The sequence below is a fragment of the Schistocerca serialis genome, chromosome 4 (genome assembly GCF_023864345.2).
Source record: "Schistocerca serialis cubense isolate TAMUIC-IGC-003099 chromosome 4, iqSchSeri2.2, whole genome shotgun sequence".
NCBI lineage: Eukaryota > Metazoa > Arthropoda > Insecta > Orthoptera > Acrididae > Schistocerca > Schistocerca serialis.
In genome coordinates, this window is record NC_064641.1 from 48,346,435 (window position 1) to 48,368,661 (window position 22,227).

General features: G+C 40.2%; 1 protein-coding gene across 3 annotated transcripts in view; it reads right to left on the reverse strand.

Moving 5' to 3' along the window:
- The window catches only part of LOC126475361 (exportin-5), a 197,251-nt gene that overhangs the window by 87,348 nt on the left and 87,676 nt on the right, over nucleotides 1–22,227 (reverse strand). For all 3 annotated transcript variants that reach the window (XM_050103176.1, XM_050103177.1, XM_050103178.1), the window contains exons 7-11: nucleotides 15,313–15,564; nucleotides 12,662–12,937; nucleotides 9,959–10,390; nucleotides 4,761–4,953; nucleotides 735–982 (exon numbers count right to left, since the gene is read on the reverse strand). In XM_050103176.1, the coding sequence (XP_049959133.1) occupies nucleotides 735–982; nucleotides 4,761–4,953; nucleotides 9,959–10,390; nucleotides 12,662–12,937; nucleotides 15,313–15,564 (1,401 nt within the window). The remainder of the gene's footprint in view (nucleotides 1–734; nucleotides 983–4,760; nucleotides 4,954–9,958; nucleotides 10,391–12,661; nucleotides 12,938–15,312; nucleotides 15,565–22,227) is intronic.

Below are 22,227 nucleotides of genomic sequence, written 5' to 3' on the forward strand. Positions count from 1 at the left end.
GTGATGCTTGCCTTGTTAAAGTTATTTCAGTAGCTACCATCTCACCCCTTCCCCCAAAGACATCACCCTGTCATCCAGCACCAGCACCAACACCAACACACACACACACACACACACACACACACACAGAGAGAGAGAGAGAGAGAGAGAGAGAGAGAGAGAAGGAGGGGATGGCGACAGAAGAAGTTATGTCAGTTACATCACTAGTGATGACTAATTTTTCAGTGAAATGTGAGAATCGAAGTGGAAAGAATTTTGGTCATCTGCTCTCACCACACATGGACATCATAAATACTGACTCATGGGCACATAGTTGACTATTTGCATCTCTTCTGTCAAAGATACCTGTGATCCCTTGTATAAAAAATGAGGACAAATAGCTGCTCATGTGCAGATGAATGTCAGTGGTGCCTATGCACGCTTGAAAGATAATGCTTTTGCACTGTCCCTCGCTTACCTTCAGGTGAGCAGTTACCTGCCCTAGATTTCTACCTGCCTAGATCTTTTGTCTGTTGATTTCAGCCTGAAATTGCCAAGGAGAAACCTGTATCTCAGGTAAAGCCATTATAGCACATTAAGAAAAGCACCTTCTTAGGTATTGCCTTAAAACATTTTAAACAAGAGCAGTATATAAACACGCATTTCATGTTATTATAAAAAAAACTAACAATACTGTTTAATTCTTCATAACTGCAAAAGACAGCAATATGATTTGGTAACATAACATTTCTCACCTCTGACAGCAGAGCCAGTGCTTCTGGCGTCCACAGCATGTTGAAAACACGAATCAGCATCAGTAAATTTGGAAGTAAGGGAATTAAATGGGGGGCAGCAGGATTCCGACATATTGGATTTCCGGCTTCTGTGTATCCTACAACAAATCCTCCCCGAGCCGCACGATCAGGGTCCTCTGGCCACATGCATCGTTTCACCACAGCCATGAACAGATGAATGCAGAACAGAATGTGTGATCTGTTCTGACCTGCACAAGTAATACCACAAAAAACAATACATTATGTGACCTGCACAAGTGATACCACAAAAAAAACATTATGCTATCATAATAAAACAATTATATTATGCATACAACAGCAGCTGCTAGTAATATAAACTTTTAATAAAAAGGTCCAAATCACAATGATTTAATACAGAGGGTAAATCAAATATAAACAGGGTTTCTACTAATAATAAAATTGTAAAACCATTGTGTCTGTCTGTCTGAATACACCAATCTCCAAAAAAACTAAATGATTTTCGTGAAGTTTTTACAGGTAACTTGAGTGTTACTTTGGGCAATATATACTCTCTTTTTCATCAAAATTGGATCATGGGTGAAAAAAAAAGGATATCGTGGTTTAAAGATTTATCTAAAACTGTCACGTCTGTCTGTTTGAACATGCTAATCTCCAAAATTTAATTAGTTATGTTTGCGCGTGTGTGTGTGTGTGTGTGTGTGTGTGTGTGTGTGTGTGTGTTGCCGAATTCCAGTTAAAGCCTTTTTGGCCGAATGCTTACTCGTTTGACAGTCTTTTTGTTGTGCCTATCTACAACTCAGCATCCCTGCTATGTTGTGAGTAGCAATCTATACTTCTCATAATAGCATGGGCTATAGCTAACTGAAAACTAAAAGCCAAACATAATTTTTCTATTTATGGATTCTTCCATTACTCTTTGGTACAACAATTCCATATCTAACGCTGAATAACAAGTACATTGTTTTTGTTCTACTGATCAGTAGAGCAAAAACAATGTACTTGTTATACAATCTTAAATAATTTTTTCTATATAGCTTCCTACTTTGCAAATACATTTTTCCAGTGATAACAAAGTTTTTTTTTTATTTTTTTTTATTTTTTTATTCCAGCATCATAGAACGAAGCTGGTTGTTTCAGGACCCAAATGCACATGAATTTCTCCATGCCTTGCTACCTACAAACCATTGCCCTCCTACAGATTCTTCAAGCAGACCAAACAAATGAAAATAGCAGTGTGACGGGTCCGTAGGGAGAATTATCAAGTTGAGTCTTGTGCATTTCTTCAGGTTTCAAGACCACTAAGAGTTGCAGTATTGTGGCCAGGTGTAGTCATGGAGAAGGATGAGCTCTCAAATTGGATGGTCTTATCTTTTGGTACCAATATACAGCCATCACCTTGTTCAACAACTTGCAACAGTAAGCAACAATGACTGTATGTCGCACGTGCAAAAAAAAAAAAGCTTCACCAGTTGAAGAAAATGGCTGAAATAACTTTGCCAGCTGACAGTCAAGTCTTGGATTTTACTGAGGTGAGGAGGTGGGGATGGGCAGGGGAGAGGGGAGGGGAGGGGAGGGGAGGAGGGGAGGAGAGGGGGAGGGGAGTGGGGGAAGAGGGGTAGGGGAGGGAAGAAGGGGGGAGGGGAGGGGAGTGGGGGAAGAGGGGGAGGGGAGGGAAGAGGGGGAGGGGAGGGGAGGGGGGAGAGGGGGGAGGAGAGGAGAGGGGGGAGGGAGGGGAGGAGAGGAGAGGGGAGGAGAGTGTGGGAAGAGGGGTAGGGGAAGGAAGATGGGGGAGGGGGAGGGGAGTGGGGGAAGAGGGGGAGGGGAGGGAAGACGGGGAGGGGAGGGAAGAGGGGGGAGGGGAGGGAAGATGGGGGAGGGGGAGGGGAGTGGGGGAAGAGGGGGAGGGGAGGGAAGATGGGGAGGGGAGGGAAGATGGGGGAGGAGGAGGGGAGAGAGGGGAGAGGGGGAAGAGGGGGAGGGGAGGGAAGAGGGCAGGGGAGGGGAGAGGAGGAGGGGAGTGTCAAGAGTAGTGGGAGAAGTGATGTGGACAGAAGAGGACAGGAAAAGGCAAGGTGAGACAGTGGAAAACAGTATAGAAGAGGCTTAGGCCAGGAGGATTGCGAGAGTACAAGGTATGTTGGAGAACTGTCTCTCCAGACAATTCCCATTTGCTTAGATCAGAGAAACTTGTGCTGGAAGGGAGTATCTAAATGACCTGTGTAGTCAAGCAGCTGCTGAAGTCATTTGTGTTGAGATGTGCAGCAAGCGCCAACTGGATCGTCAAGATTGTGGTTTTCCAGTTTGCAGAGGCCATTCATGTGAGTAGACAGTTGGTTACTTGTGATTCTCATATAGAATGCTGTACAGTAATTTCAGCAGAGCGGATGTATAATATGGCTGCTTTCACCTACAGCCCTGCCTTTTATTGGGCAGGAGGTGATGAATGGATGTACAGGACAGGTCTTGCATCTGGAGGTTCTATATGGGGTTTTGATAGGCCACTGTCAGTGGGTGTGAAGCAAAGAAATGTTTTCACTGCAAAAATCTAGTCAAGGAAAGAAGGTCCTTTACAAGTCCAACATAGTTGAAATTAGGCCTGTACAAAGTACTGAGACTTCTGCAGGGGTCAAAGTTTTCACAGGAAGAGTGACAACAGTGTCATAGGATGGCTGTTCAGTCGCAGTGTGTTTCACAGAAGGTGGAGGAAGCTTTTAAGAATATGGCACACAGAGTACATCAGCACGGCAGCATGATCAGTGAACTATGATGGGTTGATAGGGAGGGGTGGGTGTTGGATCAGAGCGGTAGGCTGTTTCTTGGCTACAAGTAGTCCCATGCAGGACTCTCCAGCATATCCTGCACTCTCACAATCCCCTTGTCCTAAATCTCCCCTAACCTGTTCCCATGGCCTCATCTTATCTTTTCCCTTGTCTGTCCACTCCTCCTTCCAACTTCATCTTTCTCTTTGTTCCCCCTCCCTTTCCCCCTCTCTGTCTTCCTACATCTCTCGGCACTCTTCCTGTCTTGTACAGCCACTGAATCATTATCCAAAGCCCTGCCTCTCCCTTGCCAACCTGTGCTCGTCTCCTTCCCCAAACCCTCCCTGCCTTCACCAGCTCAAGCAACTGCTTTTAATAATCGAGTCTCAATAACCGTAGCCATGGGACAGTTTGTTTGGGTGGTTGTGTGTGTTAAAGAGTGTACAGAAAGAATCAGTTCTCAAAATGTAGTGTGACTGCTGTTTTGCTTTGTGTGTTCCTGTGCTCCACATCGATCTGATGTAGGTGGTGAGTGGTTGCCTTTTCCTCATTTTATGTATTTTTCCATCCAGGTATTTCCATTATTATTCTGTCAATGATAAAGTATTCTTATTTACAGTTTTTTTCCCTTGATATGACCAAAGTTGTACTTTTACAGCTAAGCAATGTCAGGAAATAGGTGAATAAACTTAATTCAGTAAAACATATTAAATTACAGCAATTTGGACCGTTCTAATAAAATTATCATAAATATTCATCAAAGAGCTGTTATAAAGCAAACTGGTAATAGGTATGATAGAGGAAATGAAGAAATTCTGCTCTCCATAAGAAAATATTACATGAGATCGTTGAAGAAAATATGCAAAAAAACCTGACTGGTGCAGGCAAAGAAGCCTTTTGAAGAAAAATGTTTCAAATACTGTGCTACAAATAACTATATGGAAGTGGTACACTGATTGCTGAAATGTAGAAACTCGCAGCATCTGAAATTTGGTGCCACAGAAAACTATGAGAATGTAGAAGTTGGAAAACATATATCTGGTACTAGGCAATGGATACAGCATGTAGAAAGAAAATAATAAGGTAGAGAAAGAAATGAAACACTGCAACAAATCTTTAACAAAATTCTATACTAACATATCGTGATTCAGAAAAGTACTAGGCAGAAGGAATAAAACTCATACTGACAGACAAGGAAAATCAATCATGAGAAAAATATATCATGCGTACCATCTTTGAAACATACCATTTACATCATCACAACTCGGTTCAACAGGAGGGCGATCAAGGCCAACAAATGCCATAAACTCCTTAGGACCTTTAAAAGCCTCTTGGCCCAAAGTATGCCACTGTTCAACACCAGGTGCAATAATTTCCCCCACAAACCTTGTCTGACGTTCATATTCACAGAAATGATTGCTTATTAGCAGTAATGCCTCCTGAAATAAATCAGGTGCACTAAAATTAGCCACAACAGTGCAACAAGGTTTACTGACTACAAAAAAGATATGTTCATTTACATGACATCAACACATCCCATACAAAAGGCTTTGTCCTCAATGATTGATGACATTCGTAAAATAAAGAAAGCTGAATAATTTTAAAATTAAGGAAATATACCTGCTACCATTGCAACTCATTTTTCTTTCAACTGATCATTCATTCTTTTTTTATCAAGTTATGTATTTATGCATCTCGATTCTTCCTAGATACATTTTACTTAATTCACCGTACATGGTTTTACAGATGTAAACTGTGCTTAACCTACTACTGCTGACCCATAAGAATGAACAAAAGCAGAGAACAATAGCATCTTTTTTTTTTAAATTTTAGTTTATGGATTTATAAAGTTTTTGTGTGACTCGAACAAAATTTTCTTTCCATTCCCTTACTTCATTTATTGTCTCTGTCCTAAAATTTCCATTATCATAATTTTTCTTAAAGAATATCTTGTTAGACAGTAACTTAGTACCAATTGCCATAATTCTTATGTAACGGAAATTTCAGAATGGTGACAACATACAGAAAATGAGGACAGATAAATCCTAATTGGCACAGAAGAGCCTCATTTCACAATTATGACGGACAAATAAATAACACAAAGGACTGAAATTATGAACTGCTGTACTGTAACAGATCTAAGGTGTATAATCAATGCCAGTTTTGTTTGGAAAGATCCAGTAGTACCTAGAGTAATTATGCTCCAGTAAATATGCAAAGTTATTCACGTTATGATTATACTGTTGAAATCAGAAAAATCTAGTAATATTAAATACACATCAGAAACTTGATAAACAAGCAAACACAATAAAACTTTTTTGGGTCTGTGACTACGTTACCATGCCATTATAAAAGTGGTATAGAAAGTTCTGACAGAACGAAGGGGGGAAGGGGGGAGGGGGGGGGATCTCATACCAACTGAGATACTACTGCAAGTTGCCTCCATCACTGTTGTATATTGACTACTGGACCAGTGACACTTTCACATGTTACATAGTGTTATTTCACCCTGTTCCTGGAGGTATATAACATCAAGGATGATGTAGACTATAAAGTGCAAGAACTGGCAGTGACCATATATACAGCAATAGAGGTGTTGATACCTATCAGAAGAGGTCATCCTGGAGTAGTACCTTGCATCTGGATGGATGCACTGCGGATATTAAGATGAGAAACATGAGGAATGAGGGAGCTGTATCATAGCAGAATAACCCAAGAAGACAGAATAATTACAGAAAACACAAATGGAACGATGGAAACATTTTGTGGAGACTAACTTGGAAACCAAAACCTGGGGAACACTATAAAAAACAGTCTATGAGAAAGCATAATCACCAACTGTCTCATCCATCTCAAAAGAAATGATGGAATAGTAGCAGTATGCAGTGTACAGTCAGCTGCCCTGCTAATCAAAACTGCATCCTGACACTGAAGAAAAAGACGACACAAAAGAGCGTTGTCGATTATGAACAATTTTATGGGAAGATTATAGGAATAAAACGCTTAAGCACCCCTTTACACACAAAAAATTTATGCAGATAATTTTAAGTTTGAAAAAGAAAAGGACAGGATGGGGTCCCCACCTGAGTAATACAAGCCTTAAATGACCAATTATCTATCTACCTGTGTGAACTGTACAATGCATGTGTCTTGAAAGGAATGATCCCTGCACTGTGGAAGAATGCTGAGACAGGCGTTATTAGTAAAAGGCCAAAACAAGGTTCCTATGATACCCAAATTTTACTACCACATTATGGAAATGACAGATTGCTACTCAGCACATTGAGAAGGCAATGCGTCACAGACAAGCACAACAAAAAAGATAGCTAAAATCTTAAGCTTTCAGATTAAGTATTTCCTTGAAACAGAAAACACACAACATTCACTCAAGCACTACTCACACACACGTGACCACTGTCTCTGTGTGCGGAGCTCACAGTCAACTAGGCCGCCACAGTGGAAAGCAAGAGTTGCGAAATAAACTGCTAACCTTACCAGTGCCTTTATTGACAAACAGTATTCTATCCAGTTCACCCACAAATGTAACTCCCGTGCCATCTCCCCCTCTGCCACCAGTAAACCTGTTAACTAGCCCTGATTAGCATGCCTCTGATAACCCAGTATCAACCTTGCCTTGAAAAGTGCACCACATCCTTCAGCAGGGCTTTGGTTACCTCCTGTTGAGTCTAGAAATGAGAGATATCCTACCTACATCACCCACAGTAGTATTCCACCATCCACCCAACCCACAAAATATCCTTGCCCATCCCTGCTCCTATCCTGTTCCTCATGGGTCTTCTCTTGTGGTCTCCACCTCCAACCACACTTCCTCTCTCTCCACCCCCATGCAAGCATTCTCTCTCTCTCTCTCTCTCTCTCTCTCTCTCTCCCCTTTCCCACCCCTCTCCCCTTCTTTCTTCCCTCTCCACTTTTCTTTCCCTTTCTACTTCCTCCCCCTTCTCTATTATGTACTCTACTCCCTGAACACCTTTCATATCACTGTGCACCCAATAAGTCATCTGTTGAAGGACCTGCCTTAGATTACCCAGCTACACCCTCCTTGCTACATGCTCCTTGCCTTGTGCATCCTCCCCTACCCCTACCCACTTCCACCTACTCAGGCAACTGCCCTCAATAACCAGTAATCAAGTCAGTCTCATCACACCACGGGCATGTGTGTTTTGATGACTAGATGTGTGTAAGTGTGTGTGTGTGTGTGTGTGTGTGTGTGTGTGTGTGTGTGTGTGTGTGTGTGTGTGTGAGTGTGTGTGTACTTTTGCTAGAGAAAGGAAATAAGGAAATGAGCTCAAAAGTTAGTGAAGTATTATTTTCTGTTGCGTGTTTATATATGCAGCACGGATGTCAACTATAGAAGAGCCTTTCCTTATTTTATGTATTATAAAATATAATTAGACACTGCAACTATTAGAATAGTAGTAACGAGATATTTAGGGATATTCCTGGATGAACATTGTAATTTTGCACGTCATATAGAGGAGACAGGCAGGAAAGGTACAAATGTAATGCACAAAACTATAACCACTGCAAATAGTCAATTTCGACTTACCTTGAAAACAAACAGAGCATACCACCAATCTACTTAGCAGCAGTTGTAGGATGTGGTACAAGCTTTTGGGTTCATAGATTGCAGCTTGTGAGGCTAGCTATATTTGTCAGAAGAGTTCAAAGAGAAGTGATTAATGGGCACCTATTGCACTGCCCTGAATGATGCATTGTTAGTAATCCTAGGGATATGCCCACTGGACTTGGATATGAGGGAAATGGGAGCCCTTTATTGGTTGAAGAAAGACAGTCAAATGGAAGTACGAGGACGGAACTAAGGCTAATACAAAAAAGTTAATACAAGATCACATATTGCAAATGTGGTAAAATGAATTGTTGGACACTTCAAGAACATGCAAGAGAACATATGAATTTCTTCCTAATACCATAGAGAGAGACTAAAAATGAGATTTCTTCACCTGTCAAGCAGCCTAATACAACTCCCAATCAGTCATGGGCCATATGTTGCATATTTGCATAAAATCAAAATCCAGATTAATGATAGTTGTGCCTGCAGCTTTGTGGGCACTCCAGAGCACACTTTCTGGGTCTGTTCACTCTACAAAGATGTAGCAGGTAATCGTTATCAGGCATTACAGATGGTGGATCTCAAAGCAGCATTGAGAAACAAGTCACCTAGAACACACTGGATGATACTGCAGTCACAGTATCCAGGAAGGCCAAGGATGACTTCATGAGGCATTTCATCACAGGCCAGGATGCTGTCATTCTAACAAGACAATACAAAGTGATCACTGAAGCATAGATTCTAAGGCATTACTGTGAACTATGGAATTGGTTGTTACAGTGGAAATGCTGCTGCCCTATGCCCAAGGATTTCAGCAGACAATGGCTGTTGATTGGTGTAGTGGGAAAATGAATCCAGTAGCAGAACCAACCACCCACAGTTTAGATGCATCCTAATAAATTAACACAAACAGGACAGAATTATAGCACCAACTGTAGTATTAATAGCTGGTTAATTATTTAAGATGTTTATAGTAGTTTTGTATTGGTAGAAAATAGTTGTATTAGCATTATCTAATGTTTATAAGTACAACCAATAAATAATCTATGTATAAATTTTGTATTATCCACAAAAAATGTTAGTTGTATGGTCTATGTTAGCTTCCTATAAAATAGGCTGCAATGGTGAACAATAAATAATATAACAACAAAAATTCAATTACATTATATTGTCAATAAATAAGATCCAAATGTAGCACAGGCCCAATAGCAAATAAATCATCCTCATGATGGCTATTTGAACAGTGGCCAATATGTTGGTCTATGTAACATGCAACAGATGACAAAATGGTTACGCACAAGAAAAAGAGTTTTATTCAAGATGTCAATGGCCACAGAAACTGATTTTCACATATGCACAAAGTAGTTACTGTCTCTTCTTAGCCACTGAAATCAACAAAATTAAATATCAAGTCTTTGGCAACAGCAATTCCAATGTAATGGTAGCCCACATAGTAGTTAATATTATTAAATCTGTAAGTCAAGGAAGATCTTTCTAAACTCATAGTCAGGAGATGTTCAGAGTGTGAGGAGCAGAGCCTCATTATGTAACAATGGTGAGAGAATAGGGAAGGCAGCAGGGGATCTTTCTTTTCATATTATCACTTGTCAAAAACTCAAGTTCATATCACAAACCGCTTACGATATATATTTAAATACTGGGGAAGCAATGCTCTGTATCATACAAAAATAACCAGAAAACAACTGTCCATACAACAGAATGCCCACTTCGCCGTCACTCAGTATGTGTGATTCAATAATGAATCCTGCATAAATCAACTCAGTATTTAGTATCTGTCAGGATGACAGCCAGGGATGTTATGTAACTATTCAGATTTGAGCCCAAACGCTTACCTGTAGCAGCACCTTCTCTAGACGTGACAATTGTGAAGGGTCGTTATTCAAACCCTCAACTGTGCCATGAATTCTTTCAAACACAGGTAGCAACAGCAGTGGATATTTATGCCCTATTTTTACCATAAGGCTAGCAGCATGTCGGCGAACATTTTTCACAGCACGGCTGCGGCTGTCCTTAGCCTGACCTGGCACACCAAAAACTAGGGCTCCAAATATTTTGTCAAGCACTCGCGGCAGGAGTGCTGCACCTTCACCAGGTGCACCCATGCTCAGAAATACAAACAGTGCTGAGATGCAGGATAGCAGGGCCGACAGCAAGAGTGGGTCTGTGGGTTCATATGCCAAGCACAACTCCAAGAGATGGAGACCTGAACTGACACTTGGCCTCTCCTGGCACACCAGTATTCGGCTCAGAATGCTCTCAAGAACCTGGAACAAACAGCAGAATTTGCTTTAGTGAAAAGTTGTTAATGTGCAACTTCAGGTGGTTATTGAAGAAATAAAAACAACTACAGTAGGTTAAGCAGAACACTTGCTTAGTCATGAAGTACCATTGGTTATTAATGGACTGTAGCTGCCATTCATAATTACAACAAAGTAATGTAATCTGTAGAAACACAAACATTAGATCTACAAGTCTCCTCTCCAAAATGTACAACATATTCATTACAATTATCATCAACTGCATAGAATGTGGGGAAGGCTACATCAGTTTTCAATCAAGCAAAAGATAGGCTGGACTAAGAAGTGGAAATAAAACAATGAACCACTTGCAAGTATGAATTACTACTTTTTTGTTTTCATATATTTGAGAATTTCATTTCAGTTTTACAAAGTATGCAATATTGTGCAATTAAAACAACTAGTGACTTTTGAAAGTTCAACAAGGGGGCCAGGACATGACAACTTGTCCAGGTAACACCAATGATGAGCCTGCTCCTCCCTCCTGTGCAACTAACAGGTCAGCAAGCACAGTGCACGCTGTTGCCACCTCGTCAGTAAACAGCAGTTTGTGCAGGCAAGCACCCACTCTTCTGTGTACCTCTGCTCTAATTGTGTATGACTCTGTGAACTTGTGTTATCATATTAATGTTATTTTGGCAGCAGTGCGACACTTTTCAAGGTGAGGCTCGTCATAAAAGAGATCATCTGAGAACATGTTCACTGGCTTCAAAGGTATCAAGTGTTAAGAGGAGACACCTAATCTGTGGGCAAGGCTGCAAATTTGTGTGCTCTGTGTTCAAGTGCTTTGAACTGGAGCATAATTTTGCGTGGGTCTAATTTTAGGGGTTTCGAAAATGGTGTACAGAACAACTGTTGTACTGAATATTCATAGGTACATGATGCTGCGAATTGGAAAACAGAAAGAAAAAAAACGCAACATGAAGCAATGAAGTGTCACCAGGTCGTTCTCACTTGGAAACACCAGACAATAAAATAAATTATGATAGACAGGTAATCTACAAGGGTGCGATCCAGAAGGGTGCAAAATACAGATGAGTGTACAGTCATTATCAACCCAAGGAGCATCCTACAGAAACACGTTTATTATTATTATCATCATCAAAGATGCAGAGTTACTTAATGGGAGTAAGCTGTCTCTTCGAAACAGGCTTCAAGAGACATATCTAAAAGAAAAGACACCACATATATATAATTAAGGCAAAGACAGCTAATGATCTGCTCAGTGCAGGTGCACACAAGGCTCGAACTCTTATTGGAATCGGAGAAATGCCACAAGTAATGAGATTAATGGGCAGGGGCACTACATTAGTAGTGTGTGGAAAAGTTGAGAAATTGAATCTGATGGGAGCCATGCTAGGGTAGTCTGTGCAGTTGTGATGACCACTGTGTCTGGATGGCTTAGTGGTGAGAGCATCTGTCCAGTAAACAGAAGACTCCAGTTCAAATACTGATCTGGCACAAATTTACAACTTTCCCAGTTGATTTCAAAAAATGGTTCAACTGGCGCTGAGCACTATGGGACTTAGCATCTGAGGTCATCAGTCCCATAGAACTTAGAACTACTCAAACCTAACTAACCTAAGGACATCACACACATCCATGCCCGAGGCAGGATTCGAACCTGCGACCGTAGCGGTCGCACGGTTCCAGACTGAAGCGCCTAGAACCGCTCGGCCACAATGGCTGGCCCAATTGATTTAAATCAATGCCCACTCACAGCCAATGTCTGTAAATCCTCTGTGTCTTAATTCATAGTGGCTGTTGGATCAAAATGGTATCTGCTCTTTCGGACATGTCCAAAAGAACAGACCCCACATACATACGTGAATAATTAATGAGAAAAAAAGCTAACTGACTACAATATCCATAAGACAAATTGATTTTTGCTGTTTAAAGCTCGATACTACAAGCAAATGAAATTCACTTTGAAAGTGAGTAAAACTTTCAAAAAGATTGTTGCTCATAACCTGAAGTTCATCCAAATGCATAATGAATATAATTACACTAGGATCAATACATAACAACAGCTTATAATAAAAAAGTCAGTTTTTTCCTCTCTTTAGCAGTTTGTCCCCAGTGCACATGTAATCCAAACAAAATAAAATGAACAATTATGTGCAAACAGTGTAAATACATAATTTTTTTTTATTCTAGTCTTGCAGACATGAAAAACATTTAAATGCTACGTAGCACTTCGAGGATGAGAAACATTTTTTGCTCATGATGTAATCCCACCTGAGACAGTGCTTCCCATTCCAGAAATGTTGGTGAATTAATATTGCATTCCACTTCTGGTTCTTCTTTAGATTTCTGAATGCGCATCTTGAGCCATTCTTCCACAAATCCAAACGTAACAAGAGGAGCCACCATTGTTGCCTGCCGAAAGGTGTCCAACATATCTGACCTGCAGCGGTGAAAGAAGGAAGAAAACTCCTCGTCACTATCAAAGTCGAGGGATGAATATGCTGCAATGTCAGCATTTGGGCCATTGCGATAGGAAGGATACCCAACCTGAAAAATCGCTAAATGAATCTATTTATACTTTCATAACAGTATCACATATTCAGTCAAAAATGTGTAGGACTCTGGCAAGATAGCAAGACAAACTAGCTGTTCTACTAAAATAATTGCCAATGTATTCAAGATAAAATATATGGAATAGATAAGTTAGGTCCAATATGTAATATAATGGAAATGCAACCACTCCCCTACAGCAGATCTGAGTGCGGAGCTCAGTAACACATGAAAGAAAACAGCATTCACAGTAGCTTTACAGCATTAGTGCTTTTTCCAGGCACAGCACACACTTTTTGTGTGTGAATGTGTGTTCTATTGCTGGAAAAAAAGCTAGTGCTCAAAACCTAGTGTGAATGCTGTTTTCTGATATGAGTTACTGTGCTCCACACATTGGTCTGCTACAGGTGAGTGGTTACCTTTCCCTTATTTTACATACTGCACCACACACGAATTTCCATTATTATTCTAAATAAGATACAATGTGTTCTTTCATGCTTTTTCTGACGATATAGAGATTTTCAAATTTTCAGAAGAGTTAGTGTTATCATTCCAAACTATGTGTTAAAAGCTCCAGTAGCTATCTTCTTCAACTGCATTGAACATAGGTATCTTTTGCTTGCTATCAGGGCTCCAGCCATACTAGTTATTTTGTGGAAGTGCTCGAAACTGTGAGCTACTGAGATCTGCACTTGAGACAAACAATATGGTTGACACACAGAAACCACCAAAATACTGTGTAACATGACTACATTCACTCAGTTGCACAGCTGAAAATCTGGAGAGAAGATACAACTAACAAGTCTGCAAATGATTATATTAACAGGTTACACGAGAATGGTCAATGATTCAGTCAGTCAGTTCACTATTAAAAACAATAGGTTACAGGATTAAAATGAAATTGCAACAGAAGGAGCAATTTATTTTTGCCCAACTTGCAAATATTTTTTTCTTTATCTTGTTGCCATGTTAAAATTAGCTTCTTTCACAAAAACACAGTGGGGTTTACACAAATTCATCTCACTAACATGCTAATGAAGTTGCAACTGAATTCTGAAATAGAATACTATTAAAGAAATAACTGAAGGCAAATAAGGTCAATAGCTTAACAAAAGCCCACGCTCGGCACACAAAAATAAACGTATGATTCCTTCACTTACGTTATTACAGTTCTATACTAATTCTCAGTTCACTTAAAATAATTACACTATTTCACTGAAAAAATCTGTGATTACTCGTACACCACATTACATCAAAAAGTTCTGCATGTAGCTGTATGGTAAAATACTCTCCACTCTTCATGGTATCATTTGCCAAAAACTTGTTTCAATATCTGGAACCATTTCTGAGATATGAAGGGTGTTATGAATATTTCACTTTCACTCTATCGTTTGCATGCACCATTGGAAGTGAGTGCTTCACGTACAATCAATCTTTTTCAGATTGAGGATTGATACAGATCTCATCTTAAGGTTAAAGATTTTTTTTTTTTTTTTTTTTTTTAATCTAGCAAATGCAAAATCATAGCAAACCCTATTTTTCATTGCAAAGTATTCGCATTTCATGCAGTACCTTAGTTAATATATTAACTATGGTTATTAACGAAAAGATAGGCAGTTCATTGTGAAGCTAATGGATGAGGCTACAAGGTGTCAGAGAAACAAGTTTTTTCGCCAAATAGTTTCTTTACAATCATCTGAGAAATGTTGCAGTGCAGCCTGCATGCTCACACGTCATTCTTGTAGTGTAGCTGAGGCAGGGAGAGAATGTTTTGTTCATAGCAGACAAAGCTTACAGCTCAGCAGGTGACGCCACACTAAGGTAGCCATCCCTTGTAAAGAAGGTTGGACTTGCCTAGCACTGAGAACAATAATGCACTTCTATGCATGGACCAAGTTATCTCACATTAGCTCTATGTCGGTTGCTGTCATATGATTTATTTAGTGAACCAGAAAAGTATATGACTATATGTGATAATCATTTAGCTCTTCAGCACTATGAACTGTATATGCAACCAACTACCATATGACTGTTCACTCTGATCAGCTACCATGTTGTACGCACGTAACGAATAAAGTAAGGACTCTACATGATATAAACTCAAAGTAGAAAGAAAATTCTATTTTATTTTCCAAATAATCATCTGACATAGAAAGGAATGATAATGGGAAGTAATGTGACTCAAATAATTTAAATTACATAATTATAACCTGCAGCGTCTACAATCTCATTTATTAAAGGGCATTATGGCAGAGACGAGCTACATTTACTTTAACTAATAACTGCAATGGTCAGGTCACAAATAGACAAACTCAACATAATAGTCCAAAGTATTTCCTAGTATTTAAGTAGACTCATAAAAACCTTTTTACCTTTATAATTTTGGGGCCAGTTGACTGTACCCATTTTGGGACAAATGTGAGGAAAACTGGATCCTTTGAGATGAGCTCGTGTTTAAAGAAAGACATCCACAGGCTATTCGCATAGTGTGCCAGAGTGAGACTAGGGTGCTGGGTGAAAGTAAGGATGGCATCCAGATATAAAGAAAAGTTTGGTGGCCGTCCATTTGCACCATCCTCTTTTCCCCACAGCACACACAATTGAGTGCCCAGTCCCGTTAGAACCTGTAGAATATTATACATACATTAGAAGTCATACAAGAGCACAGTTTCTATAAACAATGAACATACGAAAAGATCCTGTTAACACTGTATAACACTATGTATCAAATTACAATAAAATAAGGGAAAGGCAACCATTCACCTATAGTGGACAGAGCACAGAAACACATAACAGGGAACTGCATTTACACTAGCTTTCGAGCTCTTGCTCTTTTTGTAGCAAAAGTACACACATTAACACACAACCACACAGATACCCAAATGGACACTCCCATGGAAATGATGAGACTCATTACTGATGATTGATTACTGAAAACAGTTGCCTGAGCTAATGGAGGTGGGGAGGGGTTAGGAAAGGATGCAATAAAGTGGGGGTAACGGGGCAGAGACAAGGCTTTGGTATACAACTCCGGGGCTGCACAACAAGACGAAAGCAGTAAAGAAGGTGGAGCAAAAAGAGATGTAAGATACCTTTCCTTTTACATGCTCTGTGTGTCCATTCCTGCCCCCTCCCTGCCATCATCAGCTCAGGCAACAGTTTTCAGTAATCAATCATCAATAATCAGTCAAACCATTTCTACAGGAGCGTTCATTTGGGTACCTGTCTGATTGTGTGTGTCTTAATGTGTGTATTTTTGCTAGAAAAAGAACAAAAGATCGAAAAGTTAGTATGAATGCAGTTTCATGTTATGTGTTTATGTGCTCCATGCATTGGTCCGCTAAAATTGAGTGGCTACCTTTTCCTTATTTCATGTATTTCTCCATCCAGAAATTTCCATTATTGTTAAATTACAATAATGCACACTTCTTATTGGTCTGATGCTCTGTTTAACACTCATCTTTCAATATAATTATCACCAGAAATTCTAACCAAATTCAGAATGACACTCATTATGGACTATCCAGCCTACTTCAAAGGAACATTAACAAATCAATACAATACCACATATTACTGATTTTGTATATCACTGATAACTACAATTACAAATGAAATTAAAAATATTTGAGACAAAAGAGTACTGCTTATTTACTGGCTATTAAAGCAGGATAAACTTGTGCAGAACTAAGAGAGACACTAACTATAAACACAAAAGTGTCTTAGATTTCTAGTTCTTTCGTCACCCAACAAGGAAGATGTAAAAAGAGAAGAAAATTCATACCAAATGTTGAATTTTTTTCTGAAACATTTGATTCAAGGTTCTGAATACAAACCCTTTTTCACTAGGAAGCAAGTGCTCCAAACAGTAACATCCAACAATTCAATTGTGGTACAAAGTGATAAGCATCATTATGTAAAACATTATGGTAAACAGAGATTAAGATTATAATGCAGTTTACACACATATATGTTAAATATAAATGTACACTTTCTCTTAAACCATACATCAGCATACAGTAATGACTGCATGTATCTTACGATGTATCATTTATGACTGAAACTACATATCCCATGTACCGTAGTTCTGTCTTAGTCCAAAGACTGATTTGATACAGCTGTTCACTTTAACCTACCCTATGCAGGTTTTCTCATCTATGCACATCTACTGCAACCTACATCTAGTGGAACTCGCATTTTCTCTTTAGTATCTGCACAGGATGCAATAACCCCACACACTACATGATAAGCACGGATACTTCAAGGGCCAATAGTGGCTCAATAATAGCCGGGCAACAGAACCCTATGCGAGGGAAATGAGCTAACCATATGAGTCCACCTATGGGAAACAGAGAGTCCAAACACATGTAGAGATGAACAAGGGAAGAACTCAGCACATAATGTCTGCTGGTGAGGATACTAAATCCCTCCCCCCTGACAGGCCCAGCCAAAAATGACCAGCTTGGGCTGTGATCTCCAGCGCAAAACCAGATGGGTCCCTGCAGAACCCAACAGCGGACCAACCACCAAAGGAGGCCAGCTGACATCAATGGCACTGCTGGTAGGGTGGAACAACACAGAGGCTGCGGCAAAAGGGGGCAGCATTGGAAGCAAAGTAACTTCCATCAGGGAGGGGGAGGCGAGGCTGAGGAAGAAGGTGAATCAAAATTAATGGGCTCCACATCAGCAGGCACAAATGCAGGTTTCATTGGGGGCTGCTGTTGTATATGATGGGAGGGCAGTGGAGCACGGGGAGGGGGTGGCAATGTAGAAGCATGCTGCTGCAAGTGGGAACCTTCAGCCAGAATTCCATCGTGACCCAAACTGCCATCCAGTAGACCATGGCGATGGTGTCCCAACAGTGCGCTGGCGTAGCTAATTTGAAAGGCAGGTCAGCTGCTCCCTACCAATATCCACCACAAACAACTGTCGAGCTTGTGGCCCACCATGAGACCTAGCAGCCACACCTCATACTGGCCAACGGACTGAGCCCAAGCGGCAGCCCTGGGAGGTAAACTCAGTGGTCCACAGTAGGGCTGTTAATAAAGAATCAAATTATATCAATATATCGATATCAAAATGACAATATCAAGTGCCAATATTTTTATTTTATATATTTTTTGGCAATTTTGATAAATATTTGAAATTGTAATAGAAAATACTTTTACTTTCAAAGTGTGAAGGAGTCTAATTACATTTTGAGCTCTCATCATGTCCAGTCTTTCTCTTTGACTGTGTGAAGCAAGTATAGGTGGACAAAAGAAGAAGGCTGATTGCACTGCTGGTAGGGGGAGGGGGAGGGGCAGTGTGAATGGAATAACAATATTTCCAATGTGAAGAAATAGCACACCAGTTGTGTTAAAAAGCAGTTTTAACACAAGTAATGTGCTACTTCTTCAGAAACAGCTGCTGAAAATGAACAAAAACTTAAATGCCCAGACAGGTCTTTGCTTTGGGTGGAGTCACGTGAGGGGAAATATGACGTAATCAGTGCTACCAACAGAAGCTGGCTTCACCATGCAATTTTCCTACATCAGCATGAAAAAAGTTTATTTCGACACATAGCCAATGACAAATTAAGAAAATAAAATATGAGAGATTAACTGCAATTGAATATTGCAAGACAGTGCATCATGAACACCTTTGTTAATTAGCAGTACAACAGTCGAGCAAAAAAGTATTGTAATACAACCTTTTCATCTGCACAATGCCCGAGTATTAACTGACAAATTTTCAAATTAGGTATTTTTCTTTCAATTCTTGCTCTAAGGTAGATAGGCAGGCTGCTAGCTTGTTGATGTACAGAACATCTAACAATGAATCAGTACTTAAACAATGGAAAATCCAGAATTGCTACTCAACATATAGTGGAGAAGCTGAATTGCAGATAGACACAATGAAAAGATTGTCACAAATAAAGCTTTTGGCCCATATGGCCTGGGTCAAAAATAGACGACCAAAACACACACACACACACACACACACACACACACACACACACACACACACACACACACACAACTTCTGTCTCAGGCAACAATAGCCACACTCAATAAATCAGTATTTAAATACACAACTCTAAAACCGGCAGAATATTTACAATGTGCAGCTGATATTTTTATAGGCTGATATGTTAATATTTTTGCCTGTAATATATTAATACTTTTTGTTTATATATCAGGGCCAATAATGACACTTTTTCACATATTGATATATCGGATTCCCAATATTTTTAAAAATATCGACAGCCCTCGTCCACAGTGATTCGTGACGTGCAACTTGGGCTGCAGAAGATCCAGGAGACCTGTGCCACCGTTCTACCAGACTGCACCCAATGACCAGTGTCACCTGGCATGTACTGAGAAAGCTCAACAAAGCATCGTCACAGGAAGCAGCAGACATGAACTTCTTCATTTGGGTTGTAAATGTACACACAAAGCATTCCATCTTAGAGTTATATGCCAGGTGAAACTGAGCAATAATCAGATGTTAGATACCATTGCAAACACAAATGTCCTCAAACTCCCGTAGCACAACTTGCCGACTGTTGACAGATACTACAGATATCAGTGTCCTGTGGGAGCCCTACATGGCAAAAATAACTGACAATGCACGAACCATGGCAGCTGACAATGTCAATGACAGCTTGGCTACACACAGGAAATTGGACAATGCATCAACCACCAACAACGACATAATGCCCAAAAAGAGGCTGGCGAAACCATCATGCATCCTGTCCCAAAGGTGCTTTGGGACCTCCCAAGGAGAGAACTGGCACAGTGCTGCAGACTGGTTATGTGCACAAGCCCTGCAAGAATGCATATGTTCAATGTCAAGACTGATTGCTGGCCAGTAAATGTAATGTCACGCCAGTGCCTTCATACAAGTCCTACCCCAGTGTGAGGCATGGAGCAATGGAAGTATGAGAGGAGAAAATGCCAAAGGAACAACCACACAACACTCTTGCTTAGCAAGCATGAAAACCCCCTGGACAACAATGAGCCAATCACACAGGAGAAAAAATGTATGCCATGTCTGATCACACCCAAAGAGATGTACTCCAGTTAATCCAACTGGACTACCTACGCCAAAAAAGGGTGTCAGCAGCCGTGACAGTCATGACATCACTTGTCATCAACAGAAAGTCCAACATAATTTGCTGAAAGCCCTCATCCAACGTGACCACGTGATACTCCTGCCAATCAAACCCCACTTCAGGCATCACCAGCAACTGTGATAGTGCATCAGCATTGGCATGCTGGGCAGTAACGAATGTCAACAGCAGTTACTGAGAAAGAGGGCCCACTGCTACAACTGGTATGGCACCAAGGCATGCATCACAGGCCAAGTTGTAAAGGACACCCAACAGGGAGTAGAGTATAAACACTGCTTGAAAGACTGAAAAACCATCCAAATGTCATCAAGGTAATTGACACTACAGGGAATGTAAATTGCATCCAATAGCAACTGCAGGTACACATGATGCAAGTCGAAGCAACGGAAATACTATCGACGACAGTGCTACCAAAGCAGAGGTACTAAACACAGCCTTTCGAATTTCCTTCACCGAAGAAGACAAAGTAAATATTCCAGAATTCAAACCAAGAACAGCTGCCAACTTGAGTAACTTAGACGCAAATATCTTCACAGTAGTGAAGCAACTTAAATCACTTAATAAAAGCAAGTCTTCTGGTCCAGAGGTATACCAATTAGGTTCCTTTCAGAGTATGCTTAAGCAATAGCTCCACACTTAATAATCATGTACAACTGCTCCCTCAACAAAAGATCTATACCCAAAGACTGGAAAGTTGCACAGGTCACACCAACGTTCAAGAAAGGTAGTAGGAGTAATCCACCAAATTACAGGCCCATATCATTAACATCGATATGCAGCAGGATTTTGGAACATATATTGAGTTCAAACATTATTAAATCTCTCTAAGACAATGGACTATTAACAAACAGTCAACTCTGATTTAGAAAAAATCGTTCTTGTGAAACACAACTACCTCTTCACTCACATGAAGTGTTGACTGCTACTGACAAGGGATTTCCAATTTATTTCTTATTTCTAGATTTCCAGAAGGCTTCTGGCAGTGTACTACACAAGCGGCTTATAGTGAAATTGCGTGCTTATGGAATATTGTATCAGTTCTGTGACTGGATACATGATTTCCTGTTAGAGGGGTCACAGTTTGTAGTAACTGGCGGAAAGTCACTGAGTAAAACACAAGTGATTACTGGCATTCCGCTCTGGCTGTCCCTTACCTATATAAATGATTTAGGAGACAATCTGAGCAGGCATCTTAGATTATTTTCAGATGATGCTGTCGTTTATCGTCTAGCACACTAATCAGCAGATCAAAACAAATTGCAAAACCATTTAGAAAAGATATCCGAATGATGCAAAAATTAGCAATTGACTCTGAATAATGAAAAGTGTGAGGTCACCCACATGGGTGCTAAAAAGAATCCATTGAACTTCTGTTACTCGATAAATCAATCTAATCTAAAGCCTGTAAATTCAACTAAATACCTATGAATTACAATTAAGGACAATTTAAATTGGAAAGAACAAACCAAAGACTGAGTTTTACTGTCAGAAAACTTAGAAAATGTAACAGATCTACTAAAGAGACTGCCTACACTATGCTTGTCTGTCCTCTTTTGGAGTACTGCTGCAGAGTCTGGGATCCTTATCAGATAGGATTAATAGAGTACATTGAGAAAGTTCAAAGAAGAGAAGCACATTTTGTATTATCACAAAATAGGGGAGAGAGTGTCACGGACATGACACAGGATTTGGGACAGACAGCATTCAAATAACGGCATTTTTCGTTGCAGCAGAATCTTCTCATGAAATTTCAATCACCAACTTTCTCTTCCGAATACGAAAATATTTTGTTGACACCGACCTACATAGGGAGAAACGACCATCATAAGAAAATAAGGGAAATCAGAGCTCGCATGGAAAGATATAGGTGTTCATTTCTTTTGTGCATTGTTCGAGAGTGGAATAATAGAGAATTATCGTGAATGTGGTTCGATGAACTCTCTGCCAGGCACTTAAGTATGATCTGCAGAGTATCCATGCAGATGTAGATGTAGATGAAGCGGGGAAAAATACTGGCCTCCCAACGACTTCGGTAACAACTCTGCCTGCTGCAGAAAGGGATACAAATCTGTGACACATCACGCATTGACTATCTGTTTAAAATCACTGCAAAGGCACACGGCACTATTGAGCTTCTGAATCACCACCAAAGGGGTGGCCCACTGACTCAACAAAA